The 20,514-nt window shown below is 55.9% G+C and overlaps 10 protein-coding genes across 10 annotated transcripts; 2 read left to right on the top strand and 8 right to left on the bottom strand.

Moving 5' to 3' along the window:
- Positions 1-1,205: 1,205 nt before the first annotated feature.
- WHR41_02095 (uncharacterized protein) lies at positions 1,206-2,983 on the bottom strand. Its single transcript, XM_069370701.1, has 3 exons — positions 2,512-2,983; positions 1,817-2,435; positions 1,206-1,760 (listed from the first exon to the last, which is right to left on the bottom strand). The coding sequence occupies exons 1-3, from the start codon at positions 2,934-2,936 to the stop codon at positions 1,446-1,448; spliced, it is 1,359 nt and encodes a 452-aa protein (XP_069232377.1). The 5' UTR covers positions 2,937-2,983; the 3' UTR covers positions 1,206-1,445.
- A 346-nt stretch (positions 2,984-3,329) lies between these two features.
- Positions 3,330-5,453, bottom strand: WHR41_02094 (uncharacterized protein; the record flags this gene model as incomplete). The annotated part of the gene is made up of 1 exon (XM_069370700.1): positions 3,330-5,453. One exon carries the CDS (start codon positions 5,451-5,453, stop codon positions 3,330-3,332), a length of 2,124 nt encoding a protein of 707 aa, XP_069232378.1.
- Positions 5,454-7,574: 2,121 nt separating this feature from the next.
- WHR41_02093 (uncharacterized protein) lies at positions 7,575-7,757 on the bottom strand (the record flags this gene model as incomplete). Its single annotated transcript, XM_069370699.1, has 1 exon — positions 7,575-7,757. One exon carries the CDS (start codon positions 7,755-7,757, stop codon positions 7,575-7,577), a length of 183 nt encoding a protein of 60 aa, XP_069232379.1.
- A 1,362-nt stretch (positions 7,758-9,119) lies between these two features.
- WHR41_02092 (uncharacterized protein) lies at positions 9,120-9,503 on the bottom strand (the record flags this gene model as incomplete). The annotated part of the gene is made up of 1 exon (XM_069370698.1): positions 9,120-9,503. The coding sequence occupies one exon, from the start codon at positions 9,501-9,503 to the stop codon at positions 9,120-9,122; it is 384 nt and encodes a 127-aa protein (XP_069232380.1).
- Positions 9,504-9,530: 27 nt separating this feature from the next.
- WHR41_02091 (uncharacterized protein) lies at positions 9,531-10,525 on the bottom strand (the record flags this gene model as incomplete). Its single annotated transcript, XM_069370697.1, has 5 exons — positions 9,531-9,645; positions 9,708-9,850; positions 9,906-10,130; positions 10,187-10,291; positions 10,355-10,525. 5 exons carry the CDS (start codon positions 10,523-10,525, stop codon positions 9,531-9,533), a joined length of 759 nt encoding a protein of 252 aa, XP_069232152.1.
- A 1,307-nt stretch (positions 10,526-11,832) lies between these two features.
- WHR41_02090 (uncharacterized protein) lies at positions 11,833-13,577 on the top strand (the record flags this gene model as incomplete). Its single annotated transcript, XM_069370696.1, has 3 exons — positions 11,833-12,206; positions 12,263-13,366; positions 13,421-13,577. 3 exons carry the CDS (start codon positions 11,833-11,835, stop codon positions 13,575-13,577), a joined length of 1,635 nt encoding a protein of 544 aa, XP_069232381.1.
- Positions 13,578-13,795: 218 nt separating this feature from the next.
- WHR41_02089 (uncharacterized protein) lies at positions 13,796-15,054 on the bottom strand (the record flags this gene model as incomplete). The annotated part of the gene is made up of 2 exons (XM_069370695.1): positions 14,860-15,054; positions 13,796-14,810 (listed from the first exon to the last, which is right to left on the bottom strand). Exons 1-2 carry the CDS (start codon positions 14,949-14,951, stop codon positions 13,796-13,798), a joined length of 1,107 nt encoding a protein of 368 aa, XP_069232282.1. The 5' UTR covers positions 14,952-15,054.
- Positions 15,055-16,131: 1,077 nt separating this feature from the next.
- On the bottom strand, positions 16,132-16,686 carry WHR41_02088 (uncharacterized protein; the record flags this gene model as incomplete). The annotated part of the gene is made up of 1 exon (XM_069370694.1): positions 16,132-16,686. The coding sequence occupies one exon, from the start codon at positions 16,684-16,686 to the stop codon at positions 16,132-16,134; it is 555 nt and encodes a 184-aa protein (XP_069232281.1).
- Positions 16,687-16,962: 276 nt separating this feature from the next.
- On the top strand, positions 16,963-18,352 carry WHR41_02087 (uncharacterized protein; the record flags this gene model as incomplete). Its single annotated transcript, XM_069370693.1, has 2 exons — positions 16,963-17,898; positions 17,957-18,352. The coding sequence occupies 2 exons, from the start codon at positions 16,963-16,965 to the stop codon at positions 18,350-18,352; spliced, it is 1,332 nt and encodes a 443-aa protein (XP_069232276.1).
- Positions 18,353-18,664: 312 nt separating this feature from the next.
- On the bottom strand, positions 18,665-20,493 carry WHR41_02086 (uncharacterized protein; the record flags this gene model as incomplete). Its single annotated transcript, XM_069370692.1, has 2 exons — positions 18,665-19,058; positions 19,115-20,493. 2 exons carry the CDS (start codon positions 20,491-20,493, stop codon positions 18,665-18,667), a joined length of 1,773 nt encoding a protein of 590 aa, XP_069232275.1.
- Between the last annotated feature and the right edge of the window lie 21 nt (positions 20,494-20,514).

Below are 20,514 nucleotides of genomic sequence, written 5' to 3'. Positions count from 1 at the left end.
TCGCGCTTTTGGTGAGGCCATGGCTCAGACGACGTTCTGGTCCGGCACGATCGCTTGAGGCGGGAGTGAGGAGGCTGAAGCTATCATCCTACGCCGACAAAGCAGCGATGCGAGATGCTACATCGTGGGGTTCACGAAGGATAATTTCAAGTGGCAAACACCAATATCGGTGCTACTCTCGGCTACAGGCTCCGGCTAAGCCATGTCCGCCACGCCCAGCTTCATGGTCACCAATCTGGTATGAAACAAATCACCGTTCCTTTCGCATTTGTTCTTTCAAATCTGATTTGTGATTCTGCTACTTATGGCTTCCCATGGTGTCGTTGAGCAATCATCTCTGATGAAGGGAAGAGCCAGCTCCCTGCTTTGCTTCTAGGCAACTACTTGGCGGCTCATAAGATCACTGGTTGCACAGCTATTCCCAGTCCCGTCACCAAAGCTTAAACGCGACTGGACCCAGAATTATCAGCCCCAGAAAGACAAATAGTGTTTCTGAGAAATCTCCAGCCACCTTGGTCCCCTTTCCCTCCGATTGTTGGCAACTCTGGCTTTCGGTCGAACTCCCTCCCACACAACCAGCAATCACATCGCACTCTCCATTCTCATTGGGCTCAACGCAGACAGACATGCACCCGGGCATCGCGTCTCCCATTGTCGTAGTCGGTGTCTGCCCACTAGAGAATGTAGCACTTGGGACTTCGGTGCCGTTGTGCAGAGCCGTGCAAAATGTGGTTGCTTCAAGTGTGATGGTCACCGTCACCGGGTCCAGAGTGGTCGTTGACGTGTTTGCGACGAGCGGGCTTGACTTCGCCAGTGCATATGTAGCCGTTGGCATGTCGGTTCTTTTCGCCAAAGGGCCTGGGGTTTTGACATACGGCGGTTGCAGAAGAGGTATGGTGATCGGTTTGAGTGAGCCTGGGCGCGTGACTTGGTACTCTTGGGGCGTCGCGAGCGCCAGCATGGCCATAGAAGCGACCAGAAGGATGGCCAGCATGTTCGCGTGAGTAGTCGGTTCACGAGTGAGCTGCTGTCGTATAGGAATGCGCTTTGAATAGTTTCGACTGTCGCGGCCAGTGGATTTGATGGAGTTTGGCACGAGTGGGTTGAGTGGTGATCAACAGGTTTGTTGTCCGTAACAACGTGTTAGTCACGAAATGCGCTGTTTGTTGATACCTACGGTGAAGGCTGACGGATGCAAATAGAAACTTCGAAGCAAATTTTGGTGAATACATATTGTTAGTGAAAAACATGTTACACAGACCGTGAACGTACAATTGGTGATACATGTGAGCGACATGTCTAGCATCTGACAGCCCTCACTCGCCTGACGCTCGCCATGAGTTTCAGTGGCAAGCGACACTACATGGTCCTCAACATCCTCCAAGCCTGCCGTGGCTGTGCCTTCCAAAACGGCCAGAATGCATCTAGATGTTCCCGCAGTGCTTTTAAAAGATGGGGCTAGTAGTCTTTGCATGCTGATATCTGCTGCCGGTGATGGGCAGACCCTTGTTGATAAGCTCCTGTTCAATCACCTTCCATCTGCCGACCTCTCTGTCCTTGTGAATGGGAGTCTGCCTCACAGGGTGCACAGTAATGTTGGGGACGTCAAGGTTGAGATTGTGCATGCGCCTCTCGTCTGCGAGCTTCTTGGGTTGAGGCTTGATCTTGAATGCGAGGTAAAGGTCTGACATCGAAGTGGCGGATGTCATGACAGGATCGGGTAGGCGGTGACCAGTTAGCTGGGTGACGCGCTTGAGAATCTGCAAAGGTCAATATTATGATCATAAATTCCAAATGCCCGCATCTCTTCACTTACAGCAAGTTTGACAGCGGGGGCCGCCAGCGAGGTCCGCAGCCACTCATTGTTGACAGGAGATGCGCTCCTTCGCACAGCATCCCTGATTTGGCGCATGTACAGCTTCTCCGCGGCACTGATTTCCTTCGCGCTTCTTCTGTCGACGAAAGGTGCTTCGACTTCTTCCTCGGCCTCTGCTTCTGCCTCTGCTTCCGCCTCTTCTTCCACTTTCTCGAGGGGGGCTTCTGCGGGCTCATATGGAATTCCCTTGGCTTCCGCATCAGCGCGAGCAGCCTCCTCTACTGCTGCGGCAGCCTTCTCAGCCTCTGCTGCCGCCTCAGCCGCTTCCTCAGCTTGCTTCGCGGCGATCATGATTTCCTCAGCCAGACTCTGGGGCACTGCGTTGACGATCAATTCTTGAGTGTCCTCCGTGGGGAATTGGAGCTCGATGACACCATTTGTTTCCTTGATTTGCACACGAGCTGAACGCATCCATTCCTCAACGTTGAGCGGTCGCTCAAGGTGTACGGCATTAACATCTCTGCCTGCCTGGGCAAGGGTTAAGACCTCCACAGCCACATGGTGGAGCAAACGATTCCACTGCGCGTTGGTGAGATCCAGCTTCCTCCTCGGGTTGAACCTGCGCGCTCTCTGTCAGCCCTTCAATTCCCTTGCCGTGCGCATATCCAGAGCTTTGATCTTTCATGTCCACTTACCCGACATAAGCCTCTTTGCCATCATTGTTGAGCGCAACCCACTCCTTGGTACCTATCCACTGCAGACCGTCCCATCTCTGCGCCTGCACGTATTGCTTGTTGATGCTGGGATCCACCACTGCCGCAATCTGCCACTTCCGTCCCTCATTGTCGGTATACGGCTGCATCTCCGTGCCGCCCTTGTCAGCCAGCTCCTGGATGTGCTTCTGGTGTGCCTCTTCGCGCTTCTCCGTCGCAACCTTCTGCTCAGGCGAACCGAAGATCGAGTGCTGAAGGCGCTTCCAGAAAGGCAGTTCGGCGCGGAGGACCGGCGTGGGGTGGTATTGTCGAATGCATGTCCGGCAGACGTAATTCGATTGCGCGAATGTCGATGGTCGGGTGAGAGCGAGGCGCAGGGCCTGCTCTGATATGGGAAGGCGCGGCATTATGTGATGTGGTCGTCGGCAGAAATGTGCCCATCCGATGTTCTCTCGCGTGCCGTACATTCGTCTCGGGGGTTTGAGATTCGCGCTCCGCAAATCGGCGGCAGATCCTCGGCAGATTCTCGCGCATGGTTGTACATCCTTACTTGCAACTCTTTGGCGATGTGATGGCAAGATGGATGAAATCAATTAATTTTGCCGTCAACGATCAGAGTGCTGTAATCAGGCTGATTCACGAACAGATACGAAAGCGAGCCGCTATATGGTGCTCCTTGACCCAGACTACGAAATCCTTCAAAACAGCCCTCAGCGCCATCCGTGTATCCCTGCCATGACCTTACGAATACTCCTACAACAGCGTAACGAATGAAGAGAATGATTTGAAAGATCCACCGCTTACTCCCCTTGGCTGGTGGTCCGGCCCATTCTCTCAATGTTCGCCAACATCCTGCTCTTGCCACTGCCACCCCTTGATGGGGTCGGCACACCCCGTCCGATCCTACTCTCTCCGGCTGTGGGAGGCTTGAGGCCTGAAGGCTTGGAGATGCTCTTCCTGAAATCCTCCACCACGCTCATCGCGCCTGGTGTCTGCGAGGGGCCTGCCTCAGACTGCAAAGCAAGCATCTCGTCGACAGCGGCCACCAGATCACCCTTCTCAATGCGCTCCTTCTCAAGATCGTGCACCAGCTGTGCCTGTTGCTGCTGAGATGTGCGGATCTCGTTCTCGAGACGGGCGAGGTGCGCCTTCTGCTCCTCCATCTCGGCTTTCATGGCCGCGGTCTCTTCGCTGCTGATGCCAGTGACGGGGCCCGAGAATGTCGCGTCCTTGGACGCGTGCAGCTCCTCGTTCTCTTTCTGCATTGCGTCCAAACGGTTCTGCAGCTCAGCGCATCGCTTCTCGCCTCTTGCCTCGTAGCTCTTCTTCAATGTCGCCACCTTCCGCTCGTGCTTCTCCTTGTACACAGCGTGCAGCTCTCGGCTGACGGCCTCGATCTTCGAGTCAATTTGCGCTGTCACAAGTTTCTGGACCTGCTCCTCCGTGGCGGATGTGCTGCCATCGCCGGGATCAGCGCGCGCAGCAAGCGCATCAGCAAAGCGCTCTTCCGCCTTGACGGCTCTGGCCTCTGCGGCCTCGATCCTGCGCTCTGTATCCTCGACTTTGCGAACGAGCTCCTCTTTCTCCACCTCGCCTTTGATGACCTCCTCTTTCACGCTCTTCAAGACCAACTCCACTTCCTGCCCTCGCTTCTCCCAGCCAGCCTTCTCTTGCTCGGCGTGTACCCGAGCGTCCTTCTCTTCCCGCAACTCCTCTTGTGCCTCACCAACGCGCCTCTCAGCATCATTGACCGCGCGCTTCAAACTCTCGACCTCCGCTTCGCGACCGCTGAGAGTTGCTTTGAGGCTTGAGATCTGCGATAGGTACGAAGACTTCAGAGTCTCCAGCTCTCTGACGGTGATAGTCGGAATAGAGCGCGGCGTAGGCGCAGGCGGGAGCTCGAAATCAAGCAAGTTGAGAAGGTTGCTCTGCTTCGCTGGCGTTGCAATGCTGTGCCTCGACTTATGAGGCGAGCGCTGGCTGTTCAGATGGCGGAGAAGATTTGGCTCGGTCTTGCTGGGCGAAACGGAGGCGTTTGGCCGAGAGATGCCTTCGATCTGTTGTGTGAAGTCGAGGAGCAAGTTCGTCGTGTCGTCCGAAACCTTGTCTGGCGTTCTACGTCGGCGCGGAGTGGGAGACGGCGACCTTGAACTGGACTGTCGCTTGCGAGAGGTCGCAGGTGTGGGTGCGGTATCGCGGCCCGGCGTGCGCGTCATGTCGCCGCGCTTCGTGGGGCTCTGGCCGAGTTTTGCGAAGATGGTCATTTCGGGGATCTCGGAGAAGGTGCTGAAGCATGTGTCGTCAACGTTGGTAACATCGCCGCCTTGGAAGGTAGAAGCCCGAAGGTCCAGACCAGCCTGGAATCCCGAAGGTGTCCTGCGTGGAGTCGGACTGGCTCGTTCGAAAGATTTACCGCGCGTGGCTGTGCGTGGTGTTGGGCTTTCGCCGCTACGCAGGGCCTGGAGAGGTGTTTTCTTCGGTGTCTTGCGGATTGAGGGCGGAGGCGGCATGCGATCTGAGTCCGCGCTGCCTCTCCGCTGCTCCATAATGCTTTCCTCGACCACTGATTTTGCAGGCGACTTCGAAGATCTGGTCGTCTTGACTGACCCCGGACTTTCCGTCTTCTTCGGTGATATGCTAATCTTTGTCGCAGTGGCCTCCTCTTGCGGTACGTTCTCTTTGTCGTCCATGAAGTCCGTGAAATCGATCACGGATGCCTTGTCAGGCGACTCGGCTTTTGGTTGCGCTGCGGCATCCTCGTCGATGGACTCCAACGCAACGCTGCTCAGAGACGGCCTGTATTGTTTACTGGGACTGCGGCTGCTGGCGTCGACCTCGCTCTGGAAGGGCGACGAAGGTGGGCCGTCGACGTCGAATGCGCTGTCCTCGATAGGCTGTGTGATCTGTATCGATGGTGACTCCATGTTGTGTGGTGTTCGTCGCGCGCGATTGATGAGCGTGTCAGGCGCATGCGCTTCATCAATTGGAGGTTTGTGCGCGAAGCTGTCTCAAGTTTTGTTTTGGGGCTTGTTTTGGCGCCGTTGCTAGGCTGGAACTCCCCGCAAAGCCCGCTCTTCAGCGTGCTGCTACCTCTCCGCGGTCATCCCGTCAACGATGATATTCACGGGCAGGTAATACCAACGGGCTGTGCACGAAGTCGTCAATTTTGTCAATTGCAACTAGCAGAGCACGTGCAAAATTGACTTACAGCACCATCCGCCACGCTTTGGAAGCGTGCTTCGGCTTGCCTAAGAAGCACGTGACTTCCACCTCCCAGCAAATGGGCTATTTGCATACAGTAAATACGCCATTTTCAATAATGTCGCCAGCATTCATATTCTTTCGACAGGCTGCGCAAAGAAGGTCATATATATGACTGTTCCTTGACCTGACGAAAGCTGTATAGCCATGATCCCGGCGCCAAACGTACCCAGGCACCGTCTCTCCAAAGCCTCGTCGCAGCCTCATATTTTCTGCGCCCGGGCTGAGGAATTGCTATGTTTCTCAGCAAACGAACAGATGACACAGCACTTGACTCGTCCAACATGAAGCGTTTTCAGAGCTCCCAAGATCATGAGAAGTTCGTACGCTGCATCGCTACCTGATTGCTAGAAGCATTGGCCAACACCAGGACTCTCCCAATATAGCGCCAACCAAGGCAAACGGAAGCCGTGCCGCTGCCACACAAGTACTTGTACCTGACTATGCCCCTTCCGCCCAAGCCCCTTCGGAGGCGCCAGCGAAAACAAAGGTCCGCGAAGCGAGCAATTCGCCCAGGCCGCTGATCCATTTGCGCCCCCCGATCCTGAGAGCGGGGAAGATGAGCACCGGGCGCAGCCAGCCACTTTCCGGTGCGCACACCGCGACACCCGAACCCTTTCGCGAGCCAGTAGAGTGGCGATACCTAGTTACATCCGGCGAAGCGAGCTTGGGTGGCGAATCCGCTGCGAGGGCTGAGTTTGGGCTGGGTTTGGGAGGAGAAACACCTTCGTGTATTTGCTGTGGGATGGCTAAGGGAGAGGTTTTGGCTGCTAGAAACGGCTGTCGGCGGGATGCTAAGAGCCATTGCGGTATGTAGCGCAAGTGGTGTAAATGTTATGAAGTACAAATGGTCATCAGCATGAGAGCTGAGCACGCGGAGAAGGCAACATGGCGACAAATGTACAGTGCGAGCGAGTGTGTTTCTTCAAGATGCCCATCATCACAAGAAGCACGCGACACCGTCGCAAGGCGCACGCTAGGGGCGAACGGACTTCCCGTCTTTCAGGGCAACTGTGGGTCCTGTCTAAGGCGAAGATGAACTTCACTCCATCGAAACTTCATCACCAACGCGGAAAGGACGACGGAGAAGATGGTTTGAACTTCATTTCATTAAATCATTCTGCATGAATATCGACATGGACGGCCGAGAGGCACGTCTTTGTGTACAGGTGACCGCGAGCAGCTAAGAGCGCAGGTGGCGAGGCGAACCAAGAACTTGAACCAGAAAGCCAGTCGAGGAAAGATGAACACCGTGATCGTGATGCTTGGAGGCTCGAGTGAGTGCATGCACAAGCTGGCGATGCAGCTAATGCGAGAGCCCGGGAGTCGGCGTGCTAAGGCAAGCCGCAAAGGCTAGGTTGGCTCGGGCACAACACCGTGTGCAAGCGAATGCGGTGGAAGATGTTCCGCCGTGAAAAGAGCAATCAGGTTCAAGGTGAGTCCCAGGTGGATGTTAGAGGTGCTGCGTGGGTGCTCGATGTATTACTTGTATGGTTGAACGCTGCAAGCGAAAGGTGCCAGAGATGCTTCGACTGCACTAGTGAATGGCGTCGATCCATGGTGATCAGCATATTTGCGAAAGCTGCCCGTCGGTTGCTTTGAAGAGAGCGACGAAGCATGCAGGAATCGGTCGTAGCGCAGAGCGTCCGCGGATGATCGCTACGTTGCGCTTAGAAGGCGAGGAGGGAAAGGTGTCAGACACCCCGCCTTGAGTGAAGCCTCGGCCATCTTGCGACAGCGAGACTACCACCGCTGACACGGTCGGTGGCGATGCCGCGCGGCATCTAGATCTTCATACCAGGAATACGGCGCCATGGGATACGGCGGCCCTGCCTGATAGCGCGGTGGTAGTTGAACGGACCAGCCTTGCCGTGCTGGATGGGCAGCGCAAGAGCGATCCAGGTGGCGGAGAAGGCCGTCACGCTGGCGTAGAGGCACGCACTCTGGTAGAGGCTGAAGCCGAACATTTTGGTCTTGGATAAGAGAAGTTGAAAAGTGAGGAAGAAGAAAAGGTGGTGGATGAGACTGAAGAGGTACCGGCCTTCGCTTAGAGTGGAGAGGTTGTGCAGAGGTACTGAAGAGAGAGAAGAAGAAGGTGACAAAGAAAGAGGAGAAATGGGCTTATAAGATCACACCACCGGGGGAGCTCGAGGTACTGGAACTCGCTGACACAGTTACACACATGCGCAACTCAAACAAAGGTACCCCCGCACGCCGCCAACCCGCCCCCGTGGGGAGGTATACAAGTACCGAAGTCACTGTACGTGAATGGGCACGGTGCATGCAGCTACGACTACCGACACGCCGTGAATGGTCAGCACCTCGATTCACTTTGCGAGGTACTCGAGTACTTAGGAGTTCCGCCTAACGACGCGCCTATGAGGCGGAGCCGAGGCGTCCGGCTGGAACAGATTTGGCATTCCAGTGATGAGCCAGCCACTACGTACCCCCAGTACGTAGCGCAGTACCTGATTAGCCGACGCCAACTTGATCGCTGCGGTCTTGTGACTCGTCGTTCGACCAAGCGCCACCGGAAATGAGACAGTCTGGTCGTACGGGATCAACGTGAAAGGTCGGTCAAATGTCAGTCAGAGTGCATCGTCGCTAGAGCGCGCGATTTGAAGAAAGGTATTCGCGTCCTCGAATGTCGATTACAGACTGGCCGGCAACATGGTCTCGTCGGTCGTCACCCACCCACACTCGTCACTCTGCAGGCTGCGACCACAGGGGCAGGAGCCACGTCCTCGGGCGCAGCAGCTCGTCTGACGACCTCGCGCTATCGTTGTCCGGGCGGCTCCCGCCTGCGAGCGGTGGTCTCCTGAGGAGACAGCTCAAAATGTCCCTGATAGGGTGCCGTTCGCGTATTGAGTGGTTCGTTTCATTGTGCCTGCGTCGAAGCAATCCTTCCGCACGATCTAGCAAGGAGTGACGGATTACACCCACTGTGACGAACACAACGGAGCCTCGAGCATCCGACAAAAGCAAGAGTTGGGAGATGTCTACAGGCTCTCCGAGTGCTTAACATCATACTCAGCTCGTGGGACGTAACATGACAGTACAAGATTGATCGGACATTGGACTCTTAAGACATTGACAATGCCATCTTTTCCACGGGCCTGCCAAACCCGTCTGGAGTCACCATCTGTTGAGTGTCCTCGGTCTTCCGCTCTTGAGAGTACGATCATCTACGGCATAGTCGAAGGGAATCAGGCCTCATTCTCTGTTGAGAACCTTGGGCGACCCCATCCAATGACATCCACCGTGAATCCTATGACCCGTTTTCTTCCCATGATGGTGTACGGCGTTGCTAAGCTGGATCAATTCAAGGGCTACGAACTGTCCTGATAATTCCGATCCACCGACCAAGCGACATCTTTACGTATAATCATACGCTGGCTCTCATCACTCCCGGACACGACGGAGTCTCGGTCGAGGTCTATTTCCATCGACCGCTTGTGGACCAGCTGCGGTCTTCCACGTTCCACTACCGTCTCTTTCCCTGCACTTCCCACGAACGGAGGCTCCAGGCCAACATCCTCCTGTGTCTGCGACCGCAAGCTCCGCTTCACCAAATCCCTCTTGACACTGAAGCGCGATGCGCGACGACCGGAGCGTATCTTGGACAATTCATAATCGGCACGAGAGGCTGGATCAGTGCTATTTTCGAAGACGGCTGTCTCGGCGGTACTTAGTCCGCGAAGGAACGGTCGCATGCTGGGGATCGTGGCCGAGACGACGGTTCAGTAGAGCTCAGCCTGCGTCCAAGCGACGAATGATGCTAGAGGCAGCGACGGATCCTCAGCCAATCGAGCTTCTGGGAAGGTGTGAAACCGGAAGGCTATTGGCGCTATGAGTCTGTTGGTTCGGTCAGCTGTGATTAATAACAGCACGATGCGATAACGGTAAGAGCCACATACAAGAGCCGGAACGAGAAAGCAAACACAACCTGTATTTTCGTCGCAAGCGGCGCCTGAAGGTTCCACATCAGGTAAGCAGCCATCGCGACGACAAGCACTTCCCATGCGATGTCCATGCCACCGATGATTTGCCAGCGGAGAAGCTGCGACTCATTCGTCAGCCTCAAGCCATCTTTGGCGACTTTCGCGATCACCTACGACGTAACTGCACTCTCCGTCGAATAAGATCGCCGGTTTTGAAAGATTACATTGCAATGCAACGGCGAAGATCGAACACAGTCCCCATAAGGCCACAAAAGCAAGGGCTCCCGTAAAGTACTTCTTCTGAGTCTTCTCGATGCAAAGACGCAAAAGCAAAGCGGCGACGGATGCTTTGGACAAGGCAAGGGAGATCAAAAGCAAGATATTACTGCCATAATAGAGCTTCTGGAGCATTAGCAAGTGTCCACAGGCTAATGCTGTCGGCCAGAATCGCTGACCTCTTGTACTCTTGTCAACAGACTGCGATCGATTTGAGCCGACTCTTTACCAAATCCATAAGAACACGCACGCAGAACGAGCGAGGCCTGCACGATAGCCACTAACTGCGCATCCGATCAGTCCTTGTCTGACATTCGAATACCTCTTCTTGGACCCATCCCACTTACCGTCGATCCTCCAATCAGCGCATCGTCCAGACCTATGTTCACCGGCTGGCGCACTGCAAGGCGTATTCCGCCAAAGATGAGGATGATTGGAATACCAATGGCGGCCGCGATGATGATCCAAGCCGTGTGGTCGGTTTCCGAAACTACTGCGAATGGCGGATATTGACGCATTATCGAGTATGGCGAGCGGCCGAAAATGTGGACGGGGAAGTCGAAACGCGATTTACTTCACCTGAAGGCATGCCGCTTTAGAGCCGTCACTAGGACAAGAGTTCACAAGAGCCCGTTCCTAGACAGACTCAGTCGGATCCTTCGGCCAAGGAAACAAGATGCGATATGAAAGGGGATAATTGGCGAGCCGTGTTGTTTACAGGCTCCAGGAAACCAGCCCTCGCATGCGGCGAACGCGTGTGCGGCGCTGAGGATGATAAAACAGGCCTGTAGGATTTCGTATCCCTGAGTAAGTTCGGCCCCAAGGACAATCAATGCTGCCAACTTTCTCGCCTCGATGCATGGACAAGCTCACGGTTAACCAAAAGGTATATGTAAGACTCGAAAGTTCCTCAGTATGATCAATCGAGCAATCGATTGTCATCATCAGCGGACTGAAAGCCCAGATATTGCCACAATGGACGGTTTCCTCCGATAAAGTGATCGGAATCGACCTTTGAATCTGCATCCATCTGTAACCCCCCGAGCCCTGTAAACTGCTGATATTCCCTACAGCGCTACTGCAAATCATGTGGGCCGCGCCTCGGGGAACGAAGCGGAAGCGGTTGCGGCGGTGGGACGCTGGGGTCATCCGCGAAACGGCGTCCATCCTTCCTTCCTTCCTTAGCTTCTTGGCTCCATCTCGACTCCAAGTATGACACGATTCAAGGCAATACCATCCTTGAGACTCATAGATTGCGTACCCGGAGACTGTGCAGTTTTTGATGGCCCACTGTAAAGGTACCTTGAGCTGTCCCGAGCACAAATTGACACTCAGGTCCGAAAATCTATTACCATTCTCTCAACAAAATAATCTCGCGAAGTGACCAACCGAACATAAGAGCAGACCAGCGTACTTCGCGGCATCGAATCTATGTGCCGTGTAAACCTCGTTGATGATCAGCATACCTGCATATCGGAAACACGCGAAGGATCCGCCAATTCGCAATTCGCCGAGATCCTTTCACTCTGCCTAAACGAACCAGGATCTAAATCCCCAATAGCTTTGCCTCGACACGGTCGGTAGTTCATCCGTAAATCGGTAACCTCGCTCCGCACGAGAGACTGAAGGATGGCCCTCTTCAAACTACAGTCTCCACTCTTGCGAGTCAGTGATCTCGGTTGCAGCTTCCAAAGTCATATCACCCTGGCACATTGCTATGCTTTAATTGTTTTCATGCCTCGTTTGCTTTTCAGCAACAACAACAGGCCCCTCAATTATTCATTCGTTCTTTCTCGCAGGCTGTTCATCATCGTGGACCGCGAATATGGCTAGGGTAACCGAAATCCAAATGGCGATCAAGCGGGCCTCACCCAACCGTTCATCTTCTCCCTACGCTGAGTCTACCGATAAAGAGCAGGAAAATGTCATTGCAAACGCTGTTCCTGAAAGATACCGGGGCACCGATCAAGATAGGCAAGACATGATCGTCCAGGGCAAACAGCAGGAGCTACGCCGTAACTTCAAGCTCCTCACCATGACCGGCTTTGCCAGCATGGTCGTATGTGCATGGGAAGGTCTTCTCCCTTTATTCAATTATGTCCTGTTGGACGGAGGTACTGCCCTTATGTTTTGGGGCTTCATCTGCGTTGGCATCACCATGGCAATGGTCTATCTCAGCGTAGCTGAGATCGCATCAATGTACGTATGCCATAGCCTTTCTCGCATTGATTTCATACTGACGGTCAAGAAAATAGGTCTCCAACTGCTGCCGGGCAATATCATTGGGTTTCCGAGTTCGGCCCTCCCAAGTGTCAGCGATTCCTAAGCTACTGTACGGGCTGGCTTTGCGCTATCGGCTGGCAAACGTTCCTGGCCAGTGTCTGCTTCATGGTCGGAACAATCATTCAAGGATTGATTATCGTCAACAATGAGAATTACGTCTTCCAATCGTGGCACGGAACACTACTGGCAATTGCGGTTATCTGCTTCGCCATCATCTTCAACACGCTTCTCGCAGGCAAATTGCCGCTGACCGAAGGCGTGGCAGTCATCGTCCACATTTGCGGGCTGTTCTGTGTCATCATACCTCTTTGGGTGATGTCGCCGCGCGGCGATTCTCGCGAGGTCCTACTTGAGTTCACCAACCTCGGCGGATGGCCCACCACGGGACTGTCTTCAATGATCGGATTAACCACACCTGTGAGCATCTGGATCGGCTACGACTGCAGCGTTCACATGGCAGAGGAGATCCACGACGCTTCCCGTAACCTCCCCAAGTCCATCCTGAGCGCCGTGAGTCTCAATTGCTGCCTTGGCTTCCTCATGGCAATGACCCTGATCTTCTGCGTCGGAGACGCCGAAGCGGTCCTCGCCGCCAGCGACGAACTCAACGGCTACGCCTTCCTCCAGATCTTCATGAACGCCGTCCAAAATCGCCACGCCGTCAATGCCATGACGTTTCTCGTCATCTTCGGCCTCACCAACTGCGCCATCAGCGAGACCGCAACCGCCAGTCGCCAAATCTGGTCGTTCGCAAGAGACAACGGCCTGCCGTTCAGCGGCTGGCTCTCGCATGTCTATCCCGGCCAGAACATCCCGCTCCGAGCGGTGTTGGTTTCTCTTTGTGTCGTAACTCTGCTTTCTCTCATCAACATCGGCTCAGACGTCGCGTTGAACGCCATCAATTCCCTCGCCGGCGTCTCGCTGCTCACGAGCTACCTCATCACTATCGGATGCCTGATCTGGCGACGCCTCTACGGCGCTCCGCTGCCTCCGCGAAAATGGTCGCTCGGCCGTATGGGACTGCCTATCAACATCGCTGCATTTTGTCTCTTGACGCCGCTGTGGTTCTTTGCATTGTAAGATGACGTTCTGCCCAATCTTCTGCTCTCCTGCTAACCATAAAATGACAGCTGGCCGCTGGCTTTGCCTGTGACTGCCGCATCGATGAACTGGGCCTCGACCATGTTTGGTGGTTGCATCATCGTTAGTATTTTCTTCTGGTTCGCGAAAGGTCGGCGTGTGTACACTGGCCCGGTTGTGCAGATGCGCCGCGAGGTTCAGATGTGAGGCAAACTACGCTGCTTCATCCGAGGTGTGATGGAAGAAAAATTAGAACTCGTCTCCAATGCCATAGCAGGATGTCTCCGAAGCAAATGGTGTGAGAGCTTGAATTCTGAGGCTAGCCCTTCAAATGTATTGGCCTCCAATGGCTTGACTGAAGAAGGCTTGTAACGTTAGACTTAGACGCAGCGTGCCACCCGATGCCCTCATCCACCCACCCTTCGTCAAGGATACACGCCCCACGTAAACGCCTCACCCCCCTCCTCCCGTCTCCTCAGCGCGCCCTCAAAATCCCCCAGAAACAGCCACTTCACCCTCTCCGCCAGCCCCTTCTCGAGCCAATCGTTCAGCGGCGCCGGGAAGAACTCCATCCCGGCCTGCTCGTCCAGGATGTGCTCGTCGTGCGCCGTCAGCAGCAGCACGTTCTCTTGGCAGTCGAACTCGCCGAGCCCCGCGATCGTCCAGTCCGCGAGCTCTTTGCTGTGCGCGAAGCCCGCCGTCACGTTGTAGAAGGGCTTCACGGCGCTCTGCTCCGCGTGCACGTTGCGGAAGTCTTCGCCTGTGCCGTTGGCGGGCACGAGGGCGGGGAGCGGGAGGTACTCTGTTGGGCGGAACTCGGCGGCGTGGTGCGAGGCGTCGCCGGCGAGGAAGATGAAGGTTGGGGGCGAGGCGGTTGTGCGGGCGAGGGCGCAGAGGTGGCCGACGGAGTGGCCGGGCGTGGAGAGGAGGTAGAAGGATCCGTCGCCGAAGAAGTCGTGGGCTTGGAACCGGCCGATTTTGAAGGCATCGGAGAAGGCTGGTTCGCGGATTTCGCGACCTTCGTGGTCGGTTTGGAGGAGGGTGGCCTTGGGGTTGGCTGGGTAGCCGGGCAGGTGGGTTTCCATGAAACCGGGGCCGACGACAAGCTCTGTGCTGCTTGGGAAAGTGCTGGGGTCGCCGGCGTGGTCCCAGTGGTGGTGGGAGAGGACTATGGAGGAGATGGCGCCGTTTGCGACGTCGATTTTGTTTTCTTGGAGAATCCGGGCGGTGTCTTTTTGGACCATAATGCCCCAAGCGTTCTCGCGGAATTTAGGGAAGGAGGGTAGTCGTTGCCAGTCATAGCGCACACCTAGGTCGAAGAGGATCTTTTTGCCGGATGGATGGTCAAGTAGGAAGCACAGTGACGGTCCGGTAAGCTCTGGGTGGCCGACGTAGTCTGGTTGGAGCATGAGGGACATGGGAAGCTTGAGGCGAGAAGTTCTACTGTTGTTGGCCAAAATAATCAAGGATCCTTTGTTGCGTAACTTACGTATCTATACATGATACTGTAACTGTCACATCGGAGCTGGGGATGGTCAGGTCGGGCGGCGATTTGGGCGGTGCAAGGTGTTGAAGGGCCATGATTGGAAATGGTTTTTCAGGTAATCAGAGTATCCACTAATTCACTGTGTGTATCATGTGGTATCGGTCAATTGCAGAAGATGTATCAATACTCCACCATATACTGTGCCTTTTAAGGCGTCCTTTCGAACGGCATGTTCAAGGGGTCACGTCCAGCCATGACGCAAGCCGATTCAAAGATTGATCTGCAGAGAGACGCATCGAGGCTATCGCCGGACGGCCGGTGCGAAGTCTATACCTACATTGTCGCACAGAGACATCTCAATAATGGATTCGGCGTGCTTGCAATCGTGGTCATGATCATTGGAAGGCCACTGCTTGCAGCTGATATGTCCGTGCGACAGCTCTCCCGAGAGCGCTGCGGAGTCCGTTGAGCACGTCCGCAAGCTTTTCTTCGACAATTGCTGGCCTCCGCCGTCCTTTAATCCAGTCAATCACGACGCGTCGCAATTCGAAAACACCCAGCTCAAATGTGCTGAGTGATGAGCTAGGGGGCAGTTGAAGCAAGGCTGCTTCCAGCAAGCATGGGAAGAGGATCTGCCGTCTCCCATTCTATCTGGTTGCTATCATCCCAGATCGTCTGATTGCTTGAAGAGCATCAACCCTCATCAAGCCTCAATATCAGAAAAGAGATAAGTATATCCACCGCCTGGACCACAGTCGGAAACTTCTCCGGAAGCACACGTCTGTAACTGTTCGCTCTCCTGCATAGCCTACGGTACCCGTCACTGGCGAAGAATAGAACGGAACACTACTAAGCCGGAGCGTCTTCTTGAGCCTTGCTCCGAAAGGAGCCTGGTGGGTGGAAGGGGCTTGACTGTGTTGATCTGACATTCTTCGATGTCAATTGTATTATTGGCGTCTGAGTGTGATGTTGAGGATATTGTGTTGTCTATTGATTTGGGGTATCAAAGTATAGAAATTCAGTACGTCTTGTACTGAAGCTGCGGATCGTGCAGCTGTAGCCGGTCGTGTCTCCTCCCGTTTTCTTCAGTCGCCCTGTGCCCCTCTGGCACGACCATGTCATCATGCGGACGGAATTGTTCTGCCTAGTCCTTAGTGTTGGCAGTCGTAATAAAGCGTATATCAAGAGAACCCTGCAGCCTGGCGCCGTATATTGCAGGCCTCTCATCCGATCTGGAAGACAAGTAAAGTCTAGTGCCTCAGATGCCATCAGCCCTCACTTCAGCACGGTGTTGGCTCCTCTCGCCGCGAGATACTCTTGCACCTGTCCCGTAGTCAAGCTCTTGATCACGGCATACACCTCCGCATTGTAGTAAAACAGTCCCGTCTTAGGATCCTTGTACTTCGCCGGCAGCCCCGTGATGTCGCAGTACTTCTTCTTCGGCTTCAAGCTCGGCGCCGCGGCGATGCTCGTGTACGTGACGCTGGGCACGACCATTCCGACGGCCCCATTGACCTGCTTCGCGTTCTTCTCAACGACCAGCCGGCTGAGATCCTGGCTCGCTTGCGCCGGGTTGGGGTTGAGGGAGGGCGTCGAACTGCCGTTGGTCGACGAGGGTTGAGGTGTCGTTGCGCCGGAGTTCTGCTGCGTGTTCATGAGACTCTGCTGCGCGCGCTGCGCTTCGGAGAGGATCTGTTTGAGGTTTTTGTTGCGGCGCTGCGGTGGCTTCCATGCTGGGTTGCGGAAGGGTTTGTGGATCTTGTGCATGTCGAGGGAGTCGAGGAGGGCCGCGTGGGTTTCATCGTTGGAGGCGGTGGTGATGGGCGCCATGGTAGCTGTTGTGTGGGCCTGGAGGCGCTGTTGATGCGTTTGAGTAATAAGCCGGTGTCGGCTGTTTCGAGGTTCCTGATATTGGTATGCAAGCGCGCCTCTCACATGCGATGCGCTTTGGTTGCGCGCTGAGCTGTGTGTTGGTACGGAAGCGCGCCGTGAACGGTTGGTGGTTTCCCCAGACCAATGACGATCGACGACAGGTCGAGTTTGCCGATGTTCTTGACCTAACACTGCACTTGGTGATAGCAAAGACCGAGCAAAAAGTAAACGAAGATGGAGGAACAAGAGGCGCCGTCAGCTGCAGCTGCACCTGCTACGACAGCCGATCAAACAGCGCCTGCCACTGCCACCCCGCTGGAGACCGCGCACGATGATGTACAACACAATACTCCATCAATACCGCCACCGTCAAATATACCCGAGCCGAGCAAGCAACAAGACAAAGATGAACCCAAACACTCTGAGCTGTCCCCCTTGCCCGACTCGGCAACTCCCACTACAGCTCCAGAGAGCGCACCATTGACATCCCAACCCGAGCCAAGTCAACCCCAAATGCAGACTCCGCAACAACCAACAGCGACTCCCGCGAATGGAGGTCCAGAGTCCGGACGCGGGAGCCGCAGCAGCAAACGTGTGAGCTTCCCCATAATCGGCGAGGACACGCCCGCCACCGCAACAGACGCCACGCCCTCATCAGCACCACGAGGCCGTCCACCCGGTCGACCCCGAGGCAGCCGAGCTCGCGGTCCCACGAGAGCCAGCACACGAGGCAGCCGCGGCGGCAAACGCAAACGCGCCGACGACGACGATGACGACGGCCTGTCATCCGACAGCGAGATCTACGCGCCGACGACGACCAAATCCGGCCGCAACGTGCAGAAGCCGACCTCGTTCGTGCCGCCTCCCCAGCCCTCGCCGCCCTCCGTGCCGACCTACAAGAAGAAACGCACCTACCGACGAAACCCAGAGAGCGCGGTGTGCAAGATCTGCCTGCGAGGCGTGAGCCCCGCGAGCAACATGATCGTCTTCTGCGACGGCTGCAACGTGCCGTACCACCGCTACTGCCACCAGCCGCCGATCGACCAGAGCGTGATCGACGAGCTAGACAAAGAATGGTATTGCAAGCAGTGCACGAGGGCGATGATCCAGCCCGTTCCCGAACCTCACATCACGAACTTCGTCTCAGCCGAAGGCGCTTCGGCAGAAGAGGTAAACTCCCCTTGCCAACCCTGAAAGCCCAAGAAATAAACTGACCACCTTCCTGCAGCGACAAAAATACTTCTCCACCCTCCCCCCAGGCCTCCTCGTAACCCTCCTCACGAAGGCCACAACCCTTTACCCCTCGCTCCCCCTCTTCGACCCCTCTTTCCGCCCCAACCCCACTACAAATCCAACGAACACGCCAGCCAAACCCCCGACCGCAAATGGCCACTCGCACCCGCAGCCCATTCTCCGCGACATGAACGACTCGGACGACGACGGCGAATATCCCTCGGATGAGCACCCGGCGCACTACCCACGGCCGGGGCAGGGGCTGATGAGCACGCTGGGGCCGGAGAAGGACGATCTGCATTATTTGGTCGACGAGGAGAATTCGAGGGGGGTGTTTACGCATGTTTATCGGGAGGATGGGGAGGGTGTTCAGGCGGGAGCGGAGAGGTAGTCAATGTATTGGAGTGGATGGTTGTGGTGCTATGCCAGGGCATCGTGCCCTTTGCTGGACTGGGGTACGAAGGGATAAGCTACTGGGCGGCTGGTGGTGACGAGATGATGGCTGCGCGGCAGCTGAGAAAGAAGACGATGGCTCATATACCCTGTTTGACGCTGTAGGGAGACACTTCGTAGTGACCTGAAGAAAAGCTGCGAAGAAATAACGATGAATACCCTACGCCGTCTGCAAATCCCAGAGAATATATGCTCGCTGCTCGCTAGAACGCTACACACCACGAACCCATTACGAAAGGAGAAACCACCCTCAATTGACAACCTGCACACTCCCCCTCGGCGCCGCACTCACCGCCCCTTCCCCAACACCCCTCTCCTTAACCCCCTTCTCACCAAACACCCTCCTTAATTCCTTGCACGCCTTCAGATAGTGCTCGCGCACGCCGGGCGTCGGCTTCCAGGGGTTCGGCGCCTTGTCCCAGCCGTGCGGCACGCCCTCGATCATGGTGTAGGTGACGGCCTTGTCGATCTCGGGCGACGTGAGACGGTCGCGGAAGGCCTGGCCCTCGTCGAGCAGCATGTCCCACTCGCAGGTGTGCAGGATGATTTCGTGCGGAAGGCCGTTTTTGAGCAGGGCGGTGGGCGCGACGCCGGGGGAGAGGTAGGGGGAGTCGAGGGAGATGGAGTGGGGTGGGTGGAGGTAGCTGGGAGTGAAAGTCAGTTTAAGTTATTTTTTTTTTGTGGGAGGGTTGGCACGTACGATTCGTCGAAGAGGTCGGTGAACAGTGCCGGCAGCTCCTGGTCTTTCCGCGAGCAGGTCGCGCGGCGCTGCTCGCGCGAGCGTGTGTAGTCCAGCGAAGGGTACCAGGGGACGATGGCGCGCAGGGAGATGTCGGAGACTTGCTTGAGCACGGTCTCGCGCACTTCCATGTTGTGTTTCGTGGCCGGGCCGCGCTGCAGGGGCGGTAGAGGCTGCGCAGGGTCGAGGAGTTGCACGCGGCTTCCGTCGTTCTGCGGCAGTTTGCTGGTAGACGTTTCGGGGGACGAGTCGTAGGGGTTGTCGGACTTGCTGACCGGGTTAGGGACCTGGTTCGGGCGGACAGTGTCGTCTTCGCGAGGAAAACCCATCATTTCGTCCCAGAGGCGCAAGGGGACGGTGCAGGCCATATTGGCGCCAGAGCTGAAGCCAGACAGTGCGATCTTGTTGGGATCGATGCCGAGTTCGTCGGCGTTTTGATGGACCCAGATGACGGCGTCTACACCGTCCTCTACAGCGGTCGGGAACGGGCATTCCGGGGCGAGGCGGTAGTCGACGGATATCACGACCGCGTTACACTCGTCGACGACCGTGCTGCACCACCTCGCGTCGTCCATCGGGGAGCCCAGCGTGAAACCTCCGCCATGGAAGTTCAGAACGACTGGATATCCGCCCCAACGCTTAGCACTACTTCCGCGCCGGCGCAGGTTGTGACCCAACGAGCCGATGCTCGAACTTCTTTGCTTGCCTTTATCAACGCTCTCCCGCTCTTCATCATCCGAAGCGGGCCTGTCCTTCCAAAGCTGCTTCTGCGTGCCGTATCCCATGGGTACATAAAAATATAAATCGATGTTTCCAGGCTTGCCGCTGATCGTCGACGGGATCGTGCGCACAAAGTTGTACTTCGGCGGCCGAGGCGGCGCCAGTCTGTGGAAGAACATGCCCAGGCCCATTAACACGCGCCAGAATTGCGCCTGGACGTGCAAGACCCATCGAGGCCGCGCCGTTTTGTTCTTGTATATGGTCGAGTGTCGAGTCTCGGGAGGCTGGGTGTTGAGGACTTCCAAGGTCTCAGCGTCGGTGTATTTCTTCTGCTCGTGGTCTAGGATCTTCGTTTTCGTTCGTTGTAACGGATGTCGCAAAGGATGAGGTCTTGAAGGCGTGGGACTCTTGTCGGTTCGCTCGTGGTTTGTAGGGACTTGCAGGTTCGCCTCGCTGTCTCCAGGCTCGTCGTCCTCTGATCGTACTCGGGAGGGTCCTCGCTGCACAGGATGACGAATGGACTCTGCCCGGGTAGCGCTGGTGTAAGCTTCCGGGATCTGGTCGCTGCTGTCGTTGTCGAAAGCCGACAGCTGGGTCGGCTGTTTCGGCGTTTCTGACATACTTATCAGAGAGTGAGCCGT

The sequence above is a fragment of the Cladosporium halotolerans genome (genome assembly GCF_011745625.1).
Source record: "Cladosporium halotolerans strain TM138-S3 chromosome Unknown Sca5, whole genome shotgun sequence".
Classification (NCBI taxonomy): domain Eukaryota; kingdom Fungi; phylum Ascomycota; class Dothideomycetes; order Cladosporiales; family Cladosporiaceae; genus Cladosporium; species Cladosporium halotolerans.
Note: the sequence above shows the minus strand (reverse complement) of the source record. Positions and strands in the feature narration are given on the sequence as shown.

What these genes read in the sequence shown, in the direction of transcription:
- WHR41_02095 (XM_069370701.1), bottom strand. Translation starts at nt 2,936, where the DNA reads ATGCCGCGCCTTCCCATATCAGAGCAGGCCCTGCGCCTCGCTCTCACC. An exon ending in GGCAAAGAGGCTTATGTCGG is followed by an intron (nt 2,436 to 2,511) that starts GTAAGTGGACAT and finishes GAGAGCGCGCAG; the next exon opens with GTTCAACCCGAGGAGGAAGC. An exon ending in CCCCCGCTGTCAAACTTGCT is followed by an intron (nt 1,761 to 1,816) that starts GTAAGTGAAGAG and finishes TGACCTTTGCAG; the next exon opens with ATTCTCAAGCGCGTCACCCA.